Here is a 17,874-nt window from a genome sequence, read left to right on the forward strand (position 1 = left end):
ACACAATAATGTGAATATACTTAACACTACTGAACTGTACAGTAAAAAATGGTTAAGATGGTAAATTTTATGTTATGTGTATTTTACCATAATTTTTTTAAAAGTCTTTTTTGAGAATGCAGATACATAGAGTTCACCTACACTAACACTCAGTTTTATAACATTTATGACCCAGGATGAGAATACCCTGGTTTCTGTGTAAGATGTGAGATAAAGAAAAAGAAGATAATTCATCTAAGTAGAGATATACTTCACCTTTGAGTTCCATTGGATGCCATCCAGTCATCAAACAGTTTCATGGCAGTAGCGGAGCAGTTCCCCAGGTTGTGGGTGCAGGCAAACTCCAGCAGGGCTGACCGAAGCTCTCGCATAGATGGAGTGCCCTCATCAGTCCAAGTTTGTTGTTGAATTTGGTTCTGAAGTAATTTAAATACCCTGGTCTAGAGAGACAAAATAGATTATAATGGCTTAATAATAATTAGGACAATCAGAAAAAAACAGGACAATTACAGCCAGGCACAGTGTCTCATGCCTGTAATCCTAGCACGTTGGGAGGCCGAGGCAGGCAGATCACCTGAGGTCAGGAGTTTGAGACCAGCCTGGCCAACATGGTGAAATGACATCTCTAGAAAATACAAAAATTAGCCAGGCATGGTGGTGGTGCCTGTAATCCCAGCTAATCAGAAGGCTGAAGCAGGAGAATCACCTGAACCCAGGAGGTGGAGGTTGCAGTGAGCCGGGATAGCATTATTGCACTGCAGCCTGGGCAACAGAGCAAGATTCCGCCTCAAAAGACAAAAATAAAACAAAAAAACACAAAAAATTAGGACAATCAGATCTCTTTTCCCCAAAATTTATCCAATGAGGAAAAAAAAAGGCATAGATATTACTCATTAAATATCAACTGACATATGAAGTCCACATACAGCTGGGATGAAACCATTTGATGTAAAGGCTATGCATAAGACTGCTATAGCTAAGGGGAACTTTTAGTGATGTTAACTCAGAAAAAAATTAATGACTTCTGTGCAGTAGGGAAACTTTATGCTGCAGTTCTATCTGTACTCAGCTAGAAGTTATTTTCCTGCCAAAAAGTGTCACTTATAACCACTGCTGGAAGGAAGTCAGAACTTCCTGACCTTGTGACTTTACAATCTATAAGCCTATAAAGCAATGAGAGAAAAATAAACTTCTTTACTGAATGTTTAAATGTTTCTGAATCCAATATTAAAGGTATATCTAACATTATCAACTAGTTTGATGTTATAACAAATTAACCAAATTAGCAAGAAAATGAGGCCTGCAGGGAAGCATAGTTGTTTATAGTTTATTTTTTCTCCCAAGTTTTTATTTAAACAACTTTCAAACCTACAAAAAAAGATAGTACAATAAACACCCATACACTGTTCATCTAGATTCACCAGTTTTTAGCATTGACATTTGCTTCATTTTCAAGTGTGTATCTCACACACACACACACACACACACACGTTTTTTCTTGTTTTAGCTGAACAATATGAAAGTAAGATACAGATATGATATTTCATTTATAAATACTTTGGCATGCAACTCACAGATATCAGAACATTCTCTTACAGAACCATAATACCTTATCACACTTAAGAAAACTAATAGTTATTCATTAATATCATCTACTATCTAGTCCATTGGTATGGGATGTCATTGCTAAACATATACTTGTGGTATTAAGGTACTAACAAACACTTTTTTCATCTCTCTCCAAAATAAAAACACCAAAGCTGTTAATAGCATGTCGATGTATTTCCATTCTGCAAGTTGTGCACGGTGGGTGGGGGGTGAGGACACATGAGATTTTAAAAAGCATCATATGAAATATGCTTTTATGAATACCACTAGAAGGAACAAACATTCTGATATAAAAAATGTCTTTAGGTATTCTTTATTTATTTATTTTTTTTGAGATGGAGCCTTGTTCTGTCGACCAGGCTGGAGTGCAGTGGCGTGATCTCGGCTCACTGCAAGCTCTGCCTCCTGGGTTCACGCCATTCTCCTGCCTCAGCCTCCCGAGTAGCTGGGACTACAGGAGCCCGCCACCATGCCCGGCTAATTTCTTTTTTGTATTTTTAGTAGAGACGGGGTTTCACAATGTTAGCCAGGATGGTCTCTATCTCCTGACCTCGTGATCCACCCGCCTCGGCCTCCTAAAGTGCTGGGATTACAGGCGTGAGCCACCACGCCCGGCCATTTTTAGGTATTCTTTAGAAAACCTTCATGGCTACGTAAGGAGGACCAAAATGAAAAAAATTCAACAGATACCCCTTCTGCAGTAATCAGCATGGGAGGATTTCTTCCCACTGGTACTTCTTTACCTCCACCACCATCGTGGCATCTCATCTCAAGTAATCATGTACCACAGACGACCACATACAAAAACCCTTAACTTCAGAAGTTTAGCTCAAGTTCTTCACAGAGCATTGCTTTCTTCCTTTCTTTTAGGTATTGACAGTGAGTACCACTGACTACCACTGTCAATACCTAAAATGAATCCTATTTGGAAATTTTTAAACTATTGAGGCCATTACCCCTAGCAATGACTTACTCTGAATAAGCATCTTGTGGAGCTGAATATGAGAATGGAAAAAAAGAATCTGCAAGGAAAAGAACTCAAGGTTTGTGATAACATGTCAACTTGCTTGTGTTTATTTCAAAAGCAATGAAACACAGAACAGACACCTTGTGGAATGTGTGAGTGGTAAAGCTTTTGAGTCATCGGGAGGACGCGAAGTAGAAAAGTAGTTGCTATGCTGACTGACAATGCAAGGAATGGACAAGCAATGCAGGAGATCCCACTTGACACACCTGACTTCATTCTACATGGTATCTTCACTGGCTTTACTTTCTCAACAGCATTATGATAGAAAACCATCCCAAATGACTGGAGAAAAGAAATTTAAATCCTACTCATAACTGTCAAATAGGAACAAATGAAAAATGTGAGAAGAAAAAATCACATGCTTGAAATCCTATTTAAAAAAAAAAAATCAGTGAAGAACATTGGCAATACTCACTGAGCGTTTACTAAAACACAAAGGCAGCAATGGAAAGAATGGCACTTAAAGTCCTGGAAGCAAAGGAAATCTGACACTTGAAGATGGCTGTGGCTAATTCCTGAGCAGTCACACCACCGAATTACAGGGAGCAATTTTACTAGTTAGCCTCCATACGAAATCATTAAGACAAGTTCTCAAAATAGTTGCTTAAATGTATTTCAAATTATAACATAAGAGAGTAAAACATTTTAAGAAAGAATAATTATATTATTAGAAAAATCCTGTTATAAAATACCATTTTTATAAGTAATCCAGGTTTATTTTTAATATTAAGTAATATTAATGAAGCATAGTATGTGCTTCAAATTACCTTTCTCTTTTAGAAACAAAATGAAATGCTTTTCTATGGCTCCAAATTAATTTTTCTGAAATTTAAACTCATTCAACAATAGAATGCAACTCTATGATTTTACAAAGTGAAATGGCAAGTGGAGAGAGGAAATAAGTTGATGGGTTATAAAAGCTACAAACACTGGATTTGTAATAAAATGCAACAACAACAATAATATAAAATTATTTTTAAAATAAAACAGGCAGGGAAAGATGCTAGCACTTATGTTGTATATTACATTTTGATTTACTGCTTTAATTTTACACTGATATGCCCAGGGAGTTCTTTCCTGGGTCAGTTGAGTTTCTTAAAAGTGAAATGTCAGTTTTTATTGCCAAAGGTTTATCCCACCAATGCCTCATATGTAAAAGAATGACAGATTTGTAAGTGATAAAACAGGAATATGGCTAGGATCAGATGTTAACATCAGATGTGAACAATTTAACACAACTGAAATGTGCCTCCAGACCCTACCCATCACAACACCACAGCATCACAAAATGCAGCATATGTCATGTGCAGCCTTTATAACAAAACGACCAATAAATGCACATAATACTTTGGTTCCAATGATATAGAAGTTAATTAGAAATCAGTCTTAGACACTAATACATTTGAACATCATATCCAAGGATTCATAAATGTCTGCCATCCCAATTCCTAACTGTAGAATGTCAGATTTCCTAGTTTGGGAGTACTGATGCTACCAGAATGCCCTAATATTAGAATAAGAATGTTAAAAAGACACGTTCTCCCTCTTGGTGAAGTAAAGTTAACTGGGCTTTTAGCTAACCATAGGAAGACATACAGCAGTAAAAGGGCGTCCGATCTTGGAAACACATACTAAGCCTTCTGCCCTTGCCCTCTATCCATCAGTCCCTGGATCCCTCCTTGAAGTATGTTCCTAATAAACACATATCTGCCCAGAAAGCTGGAAATCATCTCGGATGAAGATGCAGTTGAAAGAAAACGTAAGTATCAAGTGCTTCCTGAGCACTAAGCTCTAAACAGAGTTAACAGAGAGGCAAGGAGAAGATTGACTTCTGCCATTATGAAGTTTAACTGGGCAGCTTCAGAGTCGGGAGATATTCTGCCTCCTCACAGGGTATATTCAGAACCAACACTGCCCTTTAATAGTGAAAAAAAGTGAGTGATATGCACTCATCTTATTTATTGCCACCTGTAGTAGGTTGAATAGTATCCCCTCAAATTTTGTGTCTGCCTAGGACCTATGAATATGACCTTATTTAGGAATAGGGTCTTTGCAGGTACAATCAAGTTAAGATGAGGTCATCCTGGATTATGGTGGATCTTAATCTAAGAATGGGGAAATCTGGACACAGAAACACAGGGAGAACACTGTGTTGACAGAGACAAAGGCCGCGGTGAGGCACCAACATGCCCAGGAATACCAAGGATTGCTGGCAATCACTTGAAGTTAGGAGACGGGAATGGAATAGGTTCTTCGTCAGAAGAAACAAACCTTACTCTGCCAATACCTTGATTTTGGCCTTCTAGCTTCCAGAACTATGAGAGAATAAATTTCTGTTATTTTAAGACATCAAGTTTGCAATGACTTGTTTTGATAGCCCTAGGAAATTAATATATTACCCTAAAGGCTGTTGATATTACACTAATTACCTCAAACATAATTCTATGCAATAAAATATACTGGTCCTGGGGATAACTGGATATCCAGACTGAAAAGAATGAATATTGGTGTCTACCTCACACCATCCACAAAAATCAATTTCGGATGGATCATAGATCTAAATGTAAAGGATAAAATAATAAAGTTTCAGAAGAGAACACAGAATATCTAGGGGTAGGAAAATATTTCATAAGCTAGATTACATTAAAATTTAAATCTCATATTAATAAAAAATCATTAAGAGAGTAAAAAAGCAAGATGGAGTAGGAGAAGATATTTGCAAACATATATGACCAACAAAAGATTCGTATCTAGGATATATACAGAACTCTTACAAATCAACAAGAAAAAGGCAGACAATTTAACAGAAAAATAAGCAAAAGATGGGCATTTCACAAAAGAACATGTAATGGTCAATACATGTATCAAAAAGAAAATCATCTTCACATCAGTAGAAAAATGTAAATTAAAGTCAAAATTGCAGTACCACTATGCACCTATCCACATGGCTAAAAAAGATTTAATATGAATGATAATTATCAGCAAAGATATAGAGCACCTAGAATTCTCATACACGGCTAAGTGTAAATTGGTACAACTTTGAAGAACTATTTGATAGTACAGTATTAACTATGCATGTGTTATGACTCAATAATCCCATTTCCAGACATATACCCCATAGAAATGCATAAAGACATTCATTGAAGACATCATAGCAGTGCTATTCATGATAGCTCCAAACTACAAATAACGCAAATGTCTATCAACAATAGGCGAATTGGTTAACTAATGGCCAATCTCTTTACTATACTAACACTAGAAAGTTGCTATTGGATTCTAAGTTTGCCCTAAAGAGATGAGTAAGCTATCTGCATACTTCTTGGAAAGGTACATAAATATTGTTTTAAAAAGTCATTATTAACATTTTAGATATAAAAAAGTCTCTTAAGTTGACAATTTCATTTTTAGGAGAACAATTAGATGTGGGTCAGTCACTTGAAACCTTAAATGTATGGTCTGCAAGCTTTTCAAAAGAATATGACAAGAAGAAAGCTTTAATTTTTCTAACAAAAGGTACCCTGGAAAGACGACGTTGCTAGGACACAAACTAATTTTACAAATAGCAATATAACACAAAGAGAAGTCTTTGGAGTGAAATTAATCTGGGTTTGAATCTCAGCTTTATCATTTACTAGCTAAGTGACTTTAAAGAAGCTATTCCATCTCCTCATTCATTTAATGAGGGTAGAAATATCTACCTTGGCATTGTGTGAGAATTAAATGAGGTAATCTACACTAAGCACTAAGCACGGTAGTGTGTAAAAGCACTCAAATGCATGTGTTTCTGGTGTGTTTCAATCATTTATTCACTCAACATTTACTGAGGGTCACTACAGGCCAGGTCATGTTCCAGGCACTGGTTTTCATTAAGGCTGCTAGCTGAAAGCCTTACGAAACAGAAAATGATAAAAATCTTAACCATTAGAAGAGACCTCAGAGAATCATCTAACTTAAGCATCTTGCTCATGGGTAGGGATGGGGTAATTTCTTTGGGGTCAGATCAGAAACTTTTAGGGGAGGAGAGCTTTTCAAGCTCCACACAGCCACTCTGCCCTGCATTCCCTCCACTCACTGAGAATCATGCAGGTGATGAGAGAACTGTTTACAGGAGATGCACGGTAAGGCAATAATAGAGGCAGAAAGAGGGTTGTTTTAAGAAATGATTTAATCCAACCCTTTCCTTTTACCAGTGAGAATACCAAAACCCCCAAAGACTTATTCTAATTCTTGGTCTAATACTATCTCCCTTTCCCTGAAAGCTGCCTTTTGCCTGGGTCCCTGGGAAATAGCCCTAGTTTATAAAGCAAACTCTGTTGTCAAAATGCGCTGATTCAGAGAATTAGATAAAAACAAATAATTTTTCACTCTCTTCCAAGCTTTTAAAGTCTCACTCAACAGTTTAATATTGAAAGTATCCAAAATAACAACTATTACGATCAGGCAGTTGATATTAAGAAAGGTAAAATGCTCTCTAATACTAAGACTCCTTTAGTGCTTTGCAAAGAAACATATCCACCAGCATCATTATCCATTAGATAGTTATCAGCAAGAACTCTTAAACAGAATATTCTCAATACAAACATAACTGTCATTTTATAATGACCATTAGAAAATTAATGGGGAGATCTACTTTGTAAAAGGGCCTATTTCAAACATTCATCATGTAAAAATAAAACAGGATTTGAATAGAGAAATGTTATTCTCATGTGACCTCATTTTGACAGTGGTGTCAAATGTCTGTATTTTGATATTCAAACAAGACCATATCATACTAAGCCTTTATCAGCTCTTTATCATAAGCAACATCTTGATTTTAAGTAAAGATTTCACAAGCAGAAAAGTGAAGAAAATGGAATTTAACTGGTTGCTTTTTCAGCCTATTACTGACTGAAAATGGAACGATGAATAATATTAAAGATAAACAGCAATAAACTGGTAAAAAGGCAGACTTACCACCAGTCTTGAGGCCAGATCCATGTATCCCAGTTTTTCAAGGAGGTTATAGATGAGGCCTGTCTGAAACAGGGCTTCAGTGATGGGTGCAGAATGGTTCTCATTTCCAAGATAATTAATCAAGTCAAAGGCCCTCTGGAGAGGTACCTTGCCTAGGCTAAAGGATAAAAGAACAGGAAAAGTAAATACACAGAGACACACAGAAGAACTCTATGCATGCTAAGAGAGAAACTTAGGGTTAGATGGCGAGTCTTGAAGACCAAAAATTTAAGCTTACAGTGGCATTCTGTAAAGTTAAGCTAAATATGATTATCTCTGATTAAGTTAAAGTGGCCCAAGATTAAGGAAGCATTTCAAGAGAAAGATAAACAATAGCTCATTTTCTTTATTCCTAAGTCTCCTGTAAATTGCTACTAACTCAGCAAAAATATAATATCTTGGGTTAGAAAAGATGAATAGTACTAATTTTATTAATTAGTTATATTTGCCAGGAAAGAGAGTATAGCATAGACAGCATCTGAATTTTTTTTAAAATTGTATTTGTTGGTTTAATGGGAATTTGTTTTTCAAACTTGTTATGACAAGGTCTATTGTGAATTTACGGTGAGTAAATTTTTAAAATTAACCATTTTATAGAAATCATAGCAGCAATGGCTAAGATGACATAAGAAGGGTACTTCATAAAAAACGAGACAAAATGGAAATGTCCAGGGAGGTCAGAAGGAGTACTCTTCTGACCTGAAGCGTTCCTGTGTTTCTAAGCCTATCATCAATCTAAATTGGTAATATGCTATTCAGATAATATCTTTACATGAAGTCACTGTCATCCTTGGTTTTGGGATTCTATAACGCATGAGGTGGTTGGAGAGGCAAGCAGTACAGATAAGTGGCGCCAGCCATCAGAGATGTCCCTTAAAACCAATGCATACGCACTAATTTTCATGCTTAAACCAACTGCTGCTTGAAAATAATTATCTTATGAAATAAAATAAAGCCTGAACTCCCGTATCAGTTTAGTCAACAAAATATGTATCCTGTTTTTGATATCTAGTCTTGAATTACTGTCAAATCCTGTTTCATTTAACTGTTCAGTATGTTTGCAGCTAATGTTTTATAAAGTCCCTGGAGGCAATGAACACATCTTGTATTTTCCCAATCCTCCAAAATGAATTGTACCAACCAATACATGCTAGTTCTTTCAAACTGTTTTTCATATATGTTCTTTACATCAATGACACTTGTTAAAAAAAGAAAAAAACTCAAACTAAGTATACTCTACCCTGCAAGTTCAAAGATGTTGTTGATAAGGTTGGCTCGGTCTTTGTCACTCAGAACATAAGGATTTATTTTCAACTGATTGATTAGAGCTTCCCAATCATCATCTGCATAGTGTACAATATAATAACCATTCATGTTTATATTCACTTTGACCCACAGCCCTTCTTCTGTAAGATTGATGACACCTAATGGAAACCAAAAAATGAGAGATTGAGAGAGAAGACAATTGGACAAGAAAAAAAAAAATTACATGAGTGCTTTGTTTCTAAGTTAGTTTACTTTTAACCATTCTAGTAAGAAAAAAATGCCTGTCTCCAAGTACAGTTATTTTCATGTTAGTGAAGGTCAAGACATTCATTTAACAATTATTTATTTACTGTGCATTATTGGCTGTAAGCTAGGCGCTAGAAATCAAATGGTGAACAAGGTAGATATATCTCTGCTTTTAGAGATCTCACAGTCTAAAGTAACCAGGCAAGTACAATATCATACAAGCGCTATTGACAGAAAAAGAAAAGACAGCATTCAACGAATGCACATAGAAAAAATGCTTCACTCTCCTAGGGAAAGTTAGGAGCAATTTCTTGGAAGAAATGACATCTAAGTTGTCATTCTTCTAAGAGACCTCAAAATATTTAGGTGTTGGCCAAGTGAAGAAGATATAGTAGGAAACCTAAGTGCTCAAGGCCCAGAGAGAAAGTACACATGGTATCCATGCACTGAACTGGCTCCCAAGTTCATTGTGGCTAGAGGAGAGAGGGAGGGAGAAAGTAAAGGTGCAGGATGAGACAGCAGTGGAAGACAGTGAGAGAACTGTGTAAAATGTGTCCCATTTCAGCCTCTGTCCTTTGTCATGTTAGCGAAGGAAGAACAAACAAAGTCATTTAGAAAAGTCACATTATTTAAAGCTAGCAAAATAAACGTCAGGGAAGGCTTAAGATTACATAAGAGACAAATAAGAAATAATTGGGTTAAAATAATAGGAAAGGTTAGGCACTTTTTGGGTCTCTACTATAAATGCTGAGAGAATTGTTAGAAATTTATATGGAATTATGTCAACTAATGTACCAATAATGAAGCGCTAAGAGTTAACTGATCACAAAATATATGTATGAATTTTTAAAATCCTTAAAACTGCTAATGAAGAGATGTCTTTTAAAGTTGGCAACAAGGATGTAGACTTAATTATAATGGGGGTATGCTTCTAAGCATCTTGAGGTTTACTACTTTTAGAATATAAGCTATATAAGCTTACTATTTTGTTTACTGCTAACGCCTCAGCCCCTATAACTATGACCTAGCAGGTACTCCACAAATACCATTGAATTAGTGAGTGAATGAATAAATAATGACTATGTCACAATAAATAGTTTTAAATCAAGTCTAGATAAAGGTTTGTAGATGTTTATCATATAATTTTTACACCCTTTTAAAATAACAAATACTTAAAAAAATTTTAATTGTAAGAAAAAGAAAAGTAGAGATAAGAATAATCTAAACTCAGACAATGATAGCATTCTGGAATGTACTTCTTGCCAAGTTTTTTTCTTGTTTTTAATATTTTATATGGCAGATCTATATTCATTTATTTTATCCTTTTTCACCTATCAGACCCCTCCACATTTTTCCATTGTCTTCATAAGCAGTGTTCAAATATCTTCATAATATTCCATTTCAAGTTTATCCAATCTATTTTGAACAATTTGGGCTGTTTTAAAATGGTCACTATCATTATAATTCTGTAGTGAAACTTTTTTATATAAAATGCTTTATAAATATGTTTTCAACCTAAAGATTATATATTAGTACCTGAAGCCTTAGCTTAGGTACTAAGGGTTATTATTAGTACCTGATGCCTTAGGGTTTATCAGCTTCAAAAACCTGAATTATTTAAATGTGTCAGATGCCCTTAATATCTTTGTTACTCCAATTATATTGATACTGAAAAAGATGTTTAAGATAAAAAAGACATTCTGATCATGTCTTAACAGGACATATAAGCTAAGCAGTCTTTCTTACTAAAAAAGTTCCATACTTATTTCTGTTATATTGCTGATATAGCAACAGATGGGAAAGATCAATTAAATATGGTTTATTCCTTTTTTCGAGGGCAGAATGCAGTTTTAAGGGATACTTGTGATGGCAGCAGTGGCTCTCCAAGTTGGAGCCATTTTTAGCAAACCTATGACTAAGGAAATTAACTTTATCATTAGCTAATCCAAAAATATCAATACTCTCCAGGTCACCAACACTATATCCTATGGAGCTTTTATCAAGAAAGAACCCTGGGGCTGGGTATGGTAGCTCACACCTATAATCCCAGCACTCTGAGAGACCAAGGCAGGAGGATCACTTGAGCCCAGGAGTTTGAGACCAGCCTGGACAACATAGTGAGACATCATTTTTACAAAAAAATAAAAATTAGCCAGGCATGGTGACACATGTCTGTAGTCCCAGCTACTCAGGAGGCTGAGGGAGGAGTATCATTTGAGGTCAAGTATCACTAGGTCAAGGCTGCAGTGAGCTATGATTGTGCCACTGTACCTTAGCCTGGGTGACAGAGCAGGACTCTGCCTCTAATAAAAACAAAGGTAAAGAAAAGAAACAAAGAACCCCAGGAAGAAGGGCTACGGAGACCCAAATCTCCCTTGCCCATAAAAGGAGACAAGGAATGATAGCTATGACAATTGTTCCACTAGATGGATGCAGAAAACATTGAAATACATACAGAGTATCTTGGTTGATAAGCAACTTGCCATGTTGTAAACCTAGCCAAGTCCAGATGGTAAAGAGGAGGGACACAGCTGGGAATATACTTGAAATTATTACTGTCATCGAGATGACACAACGCAGTACCGCCAACAGCACAAAGACAGAGAGTTATCATTTAAAGAATCAACATTATTAGTCTCTTTCAGTTCTTCTGAATGATCCAGAATGGTGGACCTTAAAACCACAGGTATCGAAAAATAATAGCTTTGCACACAAGGGAAGTAACTACATCCTGCAGCTCAAATGTGGATGAGGCTACCCTCATATGTTTTTAATTTACTATAATCATTAACAGATTAACACTTCAATTTTCAGTCTATTGAGTAGCAAAAAAGAGTGAGTGACTGCAATGTTAAATGGCAGAAGCCCAGATGAAGTAATCTAACAGTGATTTTAAAAAACCATTTGTCAAAGAGCTATGAAAATCAACTATTGTTTTACAAAAAAATTAAAGTTCTGAAACTAAAAATCATGTTTTTACTACAAAGTTACAAAATTTCCTGTACAGTTTGCTCCAGAGTAGCATCATACATGCTATTGAACTGTATCACTCCTGTTCAAAAGCATTCCCTTCTCTAATACCCCTTTCTTTCTCCTTTACTTTATCAGGGGAAAAAAAGGCAAGAGCAGAGAATGGCACATGATAAATATTTTAATTACTATATGCCCTTCCTTCTTTCATCCTAATTACCTTTTCTTCCAATGACATATCTTTTACTTTCACAGCAGTATTTCTGATAGTGATATCCATTTGGAAACATGAATGTTTTGCATTAGATTTAATATGAAAATCTCCTATAGTTAAAGATCTTAGGTCTGAGTAAAATGTGGATAAGAGAGAGAGAGGGAGGAAGAAAGGGAAGAGGGAAACTTTTAAAAATATAATTTCCTCAATATGTAGACTGGAAAAATGGCCCCATCAGCATTTCTTGTGCACAATAAATACTAATTATTCAAAATTCATGTATGTGAGAAAAGGAGACAAATATATTAACCAAACATAACTCCTGTATACAACTGAACTAATGAGCTAACCCAACAATCCTTGAATTAGAACACATGAAAATGTATTTAAAAAAGAAAGAAAATATATTAAAGATTTAACCAACCATCAAGCATCAAAATAATACACTATACTAAAGTATTACAGCATAAAAGAAGCCTGAAGTCACCCTCTCTGCTACCTTTCTTTTGAGAATGGAAAAAATAAAAATGCAGTTAAATTAAGAGTAATTCTCATCGGAGCATTAGGAACCAAGAAGGCTCAACTGTCCTCAGGGTCAAACATAAGGACAAAAGTTTTCATGTGGACTCTCTAAACCTGAAATGGCAGGAATTAAAATAACAGCAGCAGCAGCAGCAGCAAGGGAAATAACACAGCTGAGAAGAGGAAGTAACAGACACTACTTTCATCATATGTTGGCCCAGTTCCAGTTCTAGATTAAATCAATTATATTCTAGTGAATTCTGTATATTCCTCTTTACTAAGAAGAGGAAGGGAAAAAGAAAACATCATTTTATCAGGCTTTGCATGTTCTTTTCCTAGAAATTTTTATAGTGAGACTGGAGTTACTTCATTATGGACTAAAATTTACTAATTCATTAAGTTTTTGTGTGCCTACTGAGTACTAAAAGTGATTTACAGTGATTCATATAGCCATGATCACTACCGTCAATGGGGGAAATACCTAATATGAGGATAGATACGAGTGAACAGTACTTATGGTATATTATGAGTGGAGAAGTACAGAATGTTATTAAAAAACCTAAGTAGGGCATCTAACCTGACTTCAGGGGAGGAAAGGTTTCCTCGAGCAAGCAATGGCTGAGCTAAGATCTGAAGAATAAACAGGAGTAGGCCGAGGGAGTGAGGAGGCAAGAGTGTTCTTCAAGGAGAGAAAACAGCATATGCAAAGACCTAAAGAGGCAGTACGGTGTGTTTGCATTGCTGATAGAATTTTTGTGCGGCAAAAGCAGAGAATGCCAGGCAAGGGCCTAGAAGGCTAAAGAAGTAAAATATGAGCTAGTCTATGGGGCTAAACTCTCAAAAAGAGCTTAACAAGCTCAGAAGAAAACTGAGGTAAAGAGTAAAGAGGAGCCAGGTGCGGTGGCTCATGCCTGTAATCCCAACACTCTGGGAAGCCAAAGCAGGAGGATCACTTGAGGCCAGGGGTTTGAGATCAGCCTGGGCAACATAGTGAGGCCCTGTCTCTACAAAAAATACAAAAATTAAGCCAGGCATGGTGATATGTGCCTGTGGTCCTAGCTTCTTGGCAGGCTGAGGCAGGAGGATTGCATGAATCCACGGGTTTGAGGCTGCAGTGGGCTATGATATTGTCACTGCACTTCAGCCTGGGCAACAGAGCAAGACTCCAACTCAAAACAAACAAACAAACAAAAACCAAACAAACAAAAAACCAGATAATAAAACATTTCTTATTGCCCAATTATTTCTAATAGCACTAAAAATTAATATACTGTCAGAAAGTTTGCAAAATTTCCATATTAGTTTCTTGCAAATATTCCAGCCATGTTTTGGCTGTGCTGCAGGATATAGGGAGATGGGGTTATTTGTTCTCTTTTGGGTCAGAGACTATTCTTTTAGGGCTCATTCAAAGTTAGAGTTCTGTTTACTCAGACAGTAGCAATTCCTTGCACTCCCAGCTATGCTGTCAAAGATATGATGATGTTACCTACTACCACTAGGATTTTAAATAATTAGATTGTTGCTGCTTTAACATTCCACTATGGTCAAACTGCAATGAAACTGGCACATGTATTTCAGGTGGCATTATCAACTGTAACTAGACAATAAAAGGGTGATTTAGTTATATGTACCAAATCACAAAAGGTAGTGCAGTTTTCATTTTTGAAAACCATTCCTTAAAAAATTTCATATAATGGAAAAACCTTTAAGATTTGAAATATTTAATTAAGGCAATATTTTATAACAACAAATGGTGAATCAAGTAGGTTAAAAAAAGGTAAGATACAGAAATCATATATATATATAAAAATTTTGACTACAAATATTTATTAAAAATGACTGTAAACAAATAATCATAAGAATAGTTTTGATGGTAATATTATTTTTTCTCCATTTTCCAGGTTTTATGTAATATAGATACATTATAGCATTGTTCTAGGTGCTTCATATAAATGAGCTCTTTTAATCCTCACCACAACTACATAAAGTAAGTATAATTACTATATCTTTTGTACAGCTGAGGGAATGAGGCTCACATAACTCACCTAAAATCATATAAGTGATCAATGGTAGTGCTAAGAATTGAACCAGGCAGTCTCCAAAGTCCCATTCTCTTACCCCTAAGCTACACTCACCCCTCAAAAATATAGGCTTTGACACCAGATCCAAATTCAAACGAGAAGTTTTCCCTTTTCATCAATCCAAAGCATCACTAACGCATACTACAGAACCCAAGAGCCTTGTGTTTCTTTAGGATGTAAATTAAGAGGAAGATATGTGGTGTGACATTCATAGTGGTATTTAACAAATACCACTACGTTTCAATTGCTTTTCATATTGTAGGTCAGCATACACCATGTTTATATTTTACTATTTCCCTCCACCTTGCTATCGCAGTTTCTTCCCCCATTTTCTTGTTCCCCAAAACATATGCTATGTCTTCAGGGCATATTGAAATAACTATTTACTCTAAATCCGATCATGAATCAACCTCAATTATGCACACAAATCATTTAGGGTGTATCTTGTTAAAATGCAGTTGCCCCAGCCCAACCCGAGACAGCAGACAGCAGAGTATACTTTAAGAAACCCCTCTTATTTTGTAACAAAATATTAATCTTGAATATAAAAACATGGCATTCACTATTTTCTTTCAGGAATGCCAGTACATTCTCTGCAAATTTTTGTACCTTATTTCACATGGCTAAAGCCAGTTTTGTGCATGATATACAGAATCAATCTCACGTTAGTCACATCTGGTATATGCAACTCATAAAATCAATTCAGAGAGTGTCCACATGGGCAAGTGTAATCTTATATATGCACTCTGATCCAATTTTTAAAATTATGCCATTTCCAATCAGAACTGTCATTATAGTCAAACCTGATTTCTTATCCAGTAGTGATACCGACTGATATTTTGAATAATTTCTTCCTTCAGTGACATAGGACAGTGGAATATGCCACAGGTAGCTGTAAAGAGAAAATATTGGAAAATTACTATTATTTCAGTTAGTTACATATGATTTGTTGGTTTTCTTTTTTTAAAAAAAATTGGTAGGAAGGTTAACTTTGTTAAGCTATTCCTAGGAAGGGATAATCTTGTTAGGTTTCATAAGAACTTATGATCACTGAGGGTGCAAAAGAGATGGCATGAAAAGAAAGAGGGCATGTACCTTGTATCTGAAGGCTGAATTTCAGGCTTCATATTTAAAAAGAATCTCTCTTGTTGTATAAAAAGTTGCTTTCCTTTCTTTTGAACAGTCACTAAAGGAAATCCTTTCTGCAGGGTCCAGGTTTTCATCATTCTCTTTACATCTAGTGTTTGGTTTGTGACCTATAAAATGTATATACATAAAACTCTTTTTCCTTAAAAATAAAAATTGGTTTAAAAAAATTTAATTTTAATTTATCTGTACGCTTCCCTCTTTTCCTACCACCTATAAAGAATACATTTAATGTTAACATAAAAAAGAAACAGGAATGTTGAATTTACACCTCTAATCTAGGTAAATCAGCAACTGCTAAAAGGAATGTAACCTGGAACAGAGCTAAGTGATAGCTAAGGGAGTGAGGGAGGCACTAGGTTGAGAAGTCGCACATGTATCAACCAACTAAGAGTTCATTAAAATCCCTAAATTCATCAATATTAAAATCCCTAAGAAGGCATAAGTATTCTTTCAAATCACAATACTATCATCTAGAAGATACGAATAATGATATAAGTCTACAATCAGAATCATTGCTACTCAATGCTGTGAATCACCTGAGTCTGGGTTTCTCTTTATGCTCCTACCCTCCACCTCCATAATGATAGTCTCTTAGGACCTAATACTGTGGGAGTGCCAGGGAACAGCGGCAGCAGCAGAAGAATGACATATGAACAGGTCAGTTGCCTTAAGTCTTTCTCAAAAACAGAGGTAAACTACTTTGGTGGTCACAGACCTTCTTTCCCAGAAAATATATGAAGTTATCTATAAAATCTAGAACCTAGTGTCAGAGCTTTGCAGACCCTCTAAGGCCCAAAGCCCCTAAGACATCTAGTATCAATAACTAAGAAGCAATTTTTGAACAACAGCCTCTTTAAAGCAGGTGGTTAAACTTAGGATTCAAATTATTTTTCTAGTTTATATATGAATTTGAATTGTAAGCAACAAAGTCATGATGTACCTAAATTGATAAAATCACTCTACTACAGCAGGCCTTACCTCAATCACCATATGCCCATTTATTTATAGCACAAAAGGATGGAGCAAATCTTCCCATTTTAATTAATCTTATATTTATCATGGCCCTAACCTATTTATTTCTGAACCAGAGAATTAGAAGAAAATAAGCTTGCCTAAAATCAAGATGCTTTTGGGTGTCGAAGCAGTATTGAAGTGAAGAAGCCAATGCATAATTTGATGTGGATGCTGAAAAACCTGAGGATACTGTTAGGAACTAGTTTGGGAAAGAAAAACACCATGATGCAAAAGTTGCAGTCAATGAGAAAGGCAGAAATATGTTCTAAGTGCCAACAGATAAGAGGGTAAGTATAAAGTAAACAATGTGGCTTTCAAATGAAATGCTACTATATCAGAGGAATAAAACCATGATTTGGGAACAACTGTTAGGTAATAAGTTCTCAAAGAGAATTCAGAGAGTAGGGAAGATATATCTTCTGGGCAAAAGATTAACAGTTAGAAAATATCAGGATTCAGATGAGGCAAAGAAGCAGAAAGAATGTATGAGAAAGATCCAGAGCAGGGGTTCCTAACCTAGAGTCAATAAAACTTTGAAACTCTGTGTGATGTTCTGCACATATGTGGTTTTTCTGAGTAATATGGCCAGAACTTTCATCAAATTTCCAAATAAGTCTGCGATCTGATCTTTCCTTTTTTTTTTTTTTTTTTTTTGAGACAGTCTTGCTCTCTCACCCAGGCTGGAGTGCAATGGTGCAGTCTTGGCTCACTGCAACCTCTGCTTCCCAGATTCAAATGATTCTCCTGCCTCAGCCTCCCAAGTAGCTGAGAATACAGGTGCGTGC

The 17,874-nt window shown here is 35.8% G+C and overlaps 1 protein-coding gene across 3 annotated transcripts in view; it reads right to left on the bottom strand.

Moving 5' to 3' along the window:
• Positions 1–17,874, bottom strand: part of LNPEP (leucyl and cystinyl aminopeptidase) — a 107,584-nt gene that overhangs the window by 14,152 nt on the left and 75,558 nt on the right. For all 3 annotated transcript variants that reach the window (XM_050795384.1, XM_050795383.1, XM_050795382.1), the window contains exons 10-14: positions 16,022–16,182; positions 15,730–15,818; positions 8,868–9,051; positions 7,589–7,745; positions 256–440 (exon numbers count right to left, since the gene is read on the bottom strand). In XM_050795384.1, the coding sequence (XP_050651341.1) occupies positions 256–440; positions 7,589–7,745; positions 8,868–9,051; positions 15,730–15,818; positions 16,022–16,182 (776 nt within the window). The remainder of the gene's footprint in view (positions 1–255; positions 441–7,588; positions 7,746–8,867; positions 9,052–15,729; positions 15,819–16,021; positions 16,183–17,874) is intronic.

Source organism: Macaca thibetana, chromosome 6 (assembly GCF_024542745.1).
Source record: "Macaca thibetana thibetana isolate TM-01 chromosome 6, ASM2454274v1, whole genome shotgun sequence".
NCBI lineage: Eukaryota > Metazoa > Chordata > Mammalia > Primates > Cercopithecidae > Macaca > Macaca thibetana.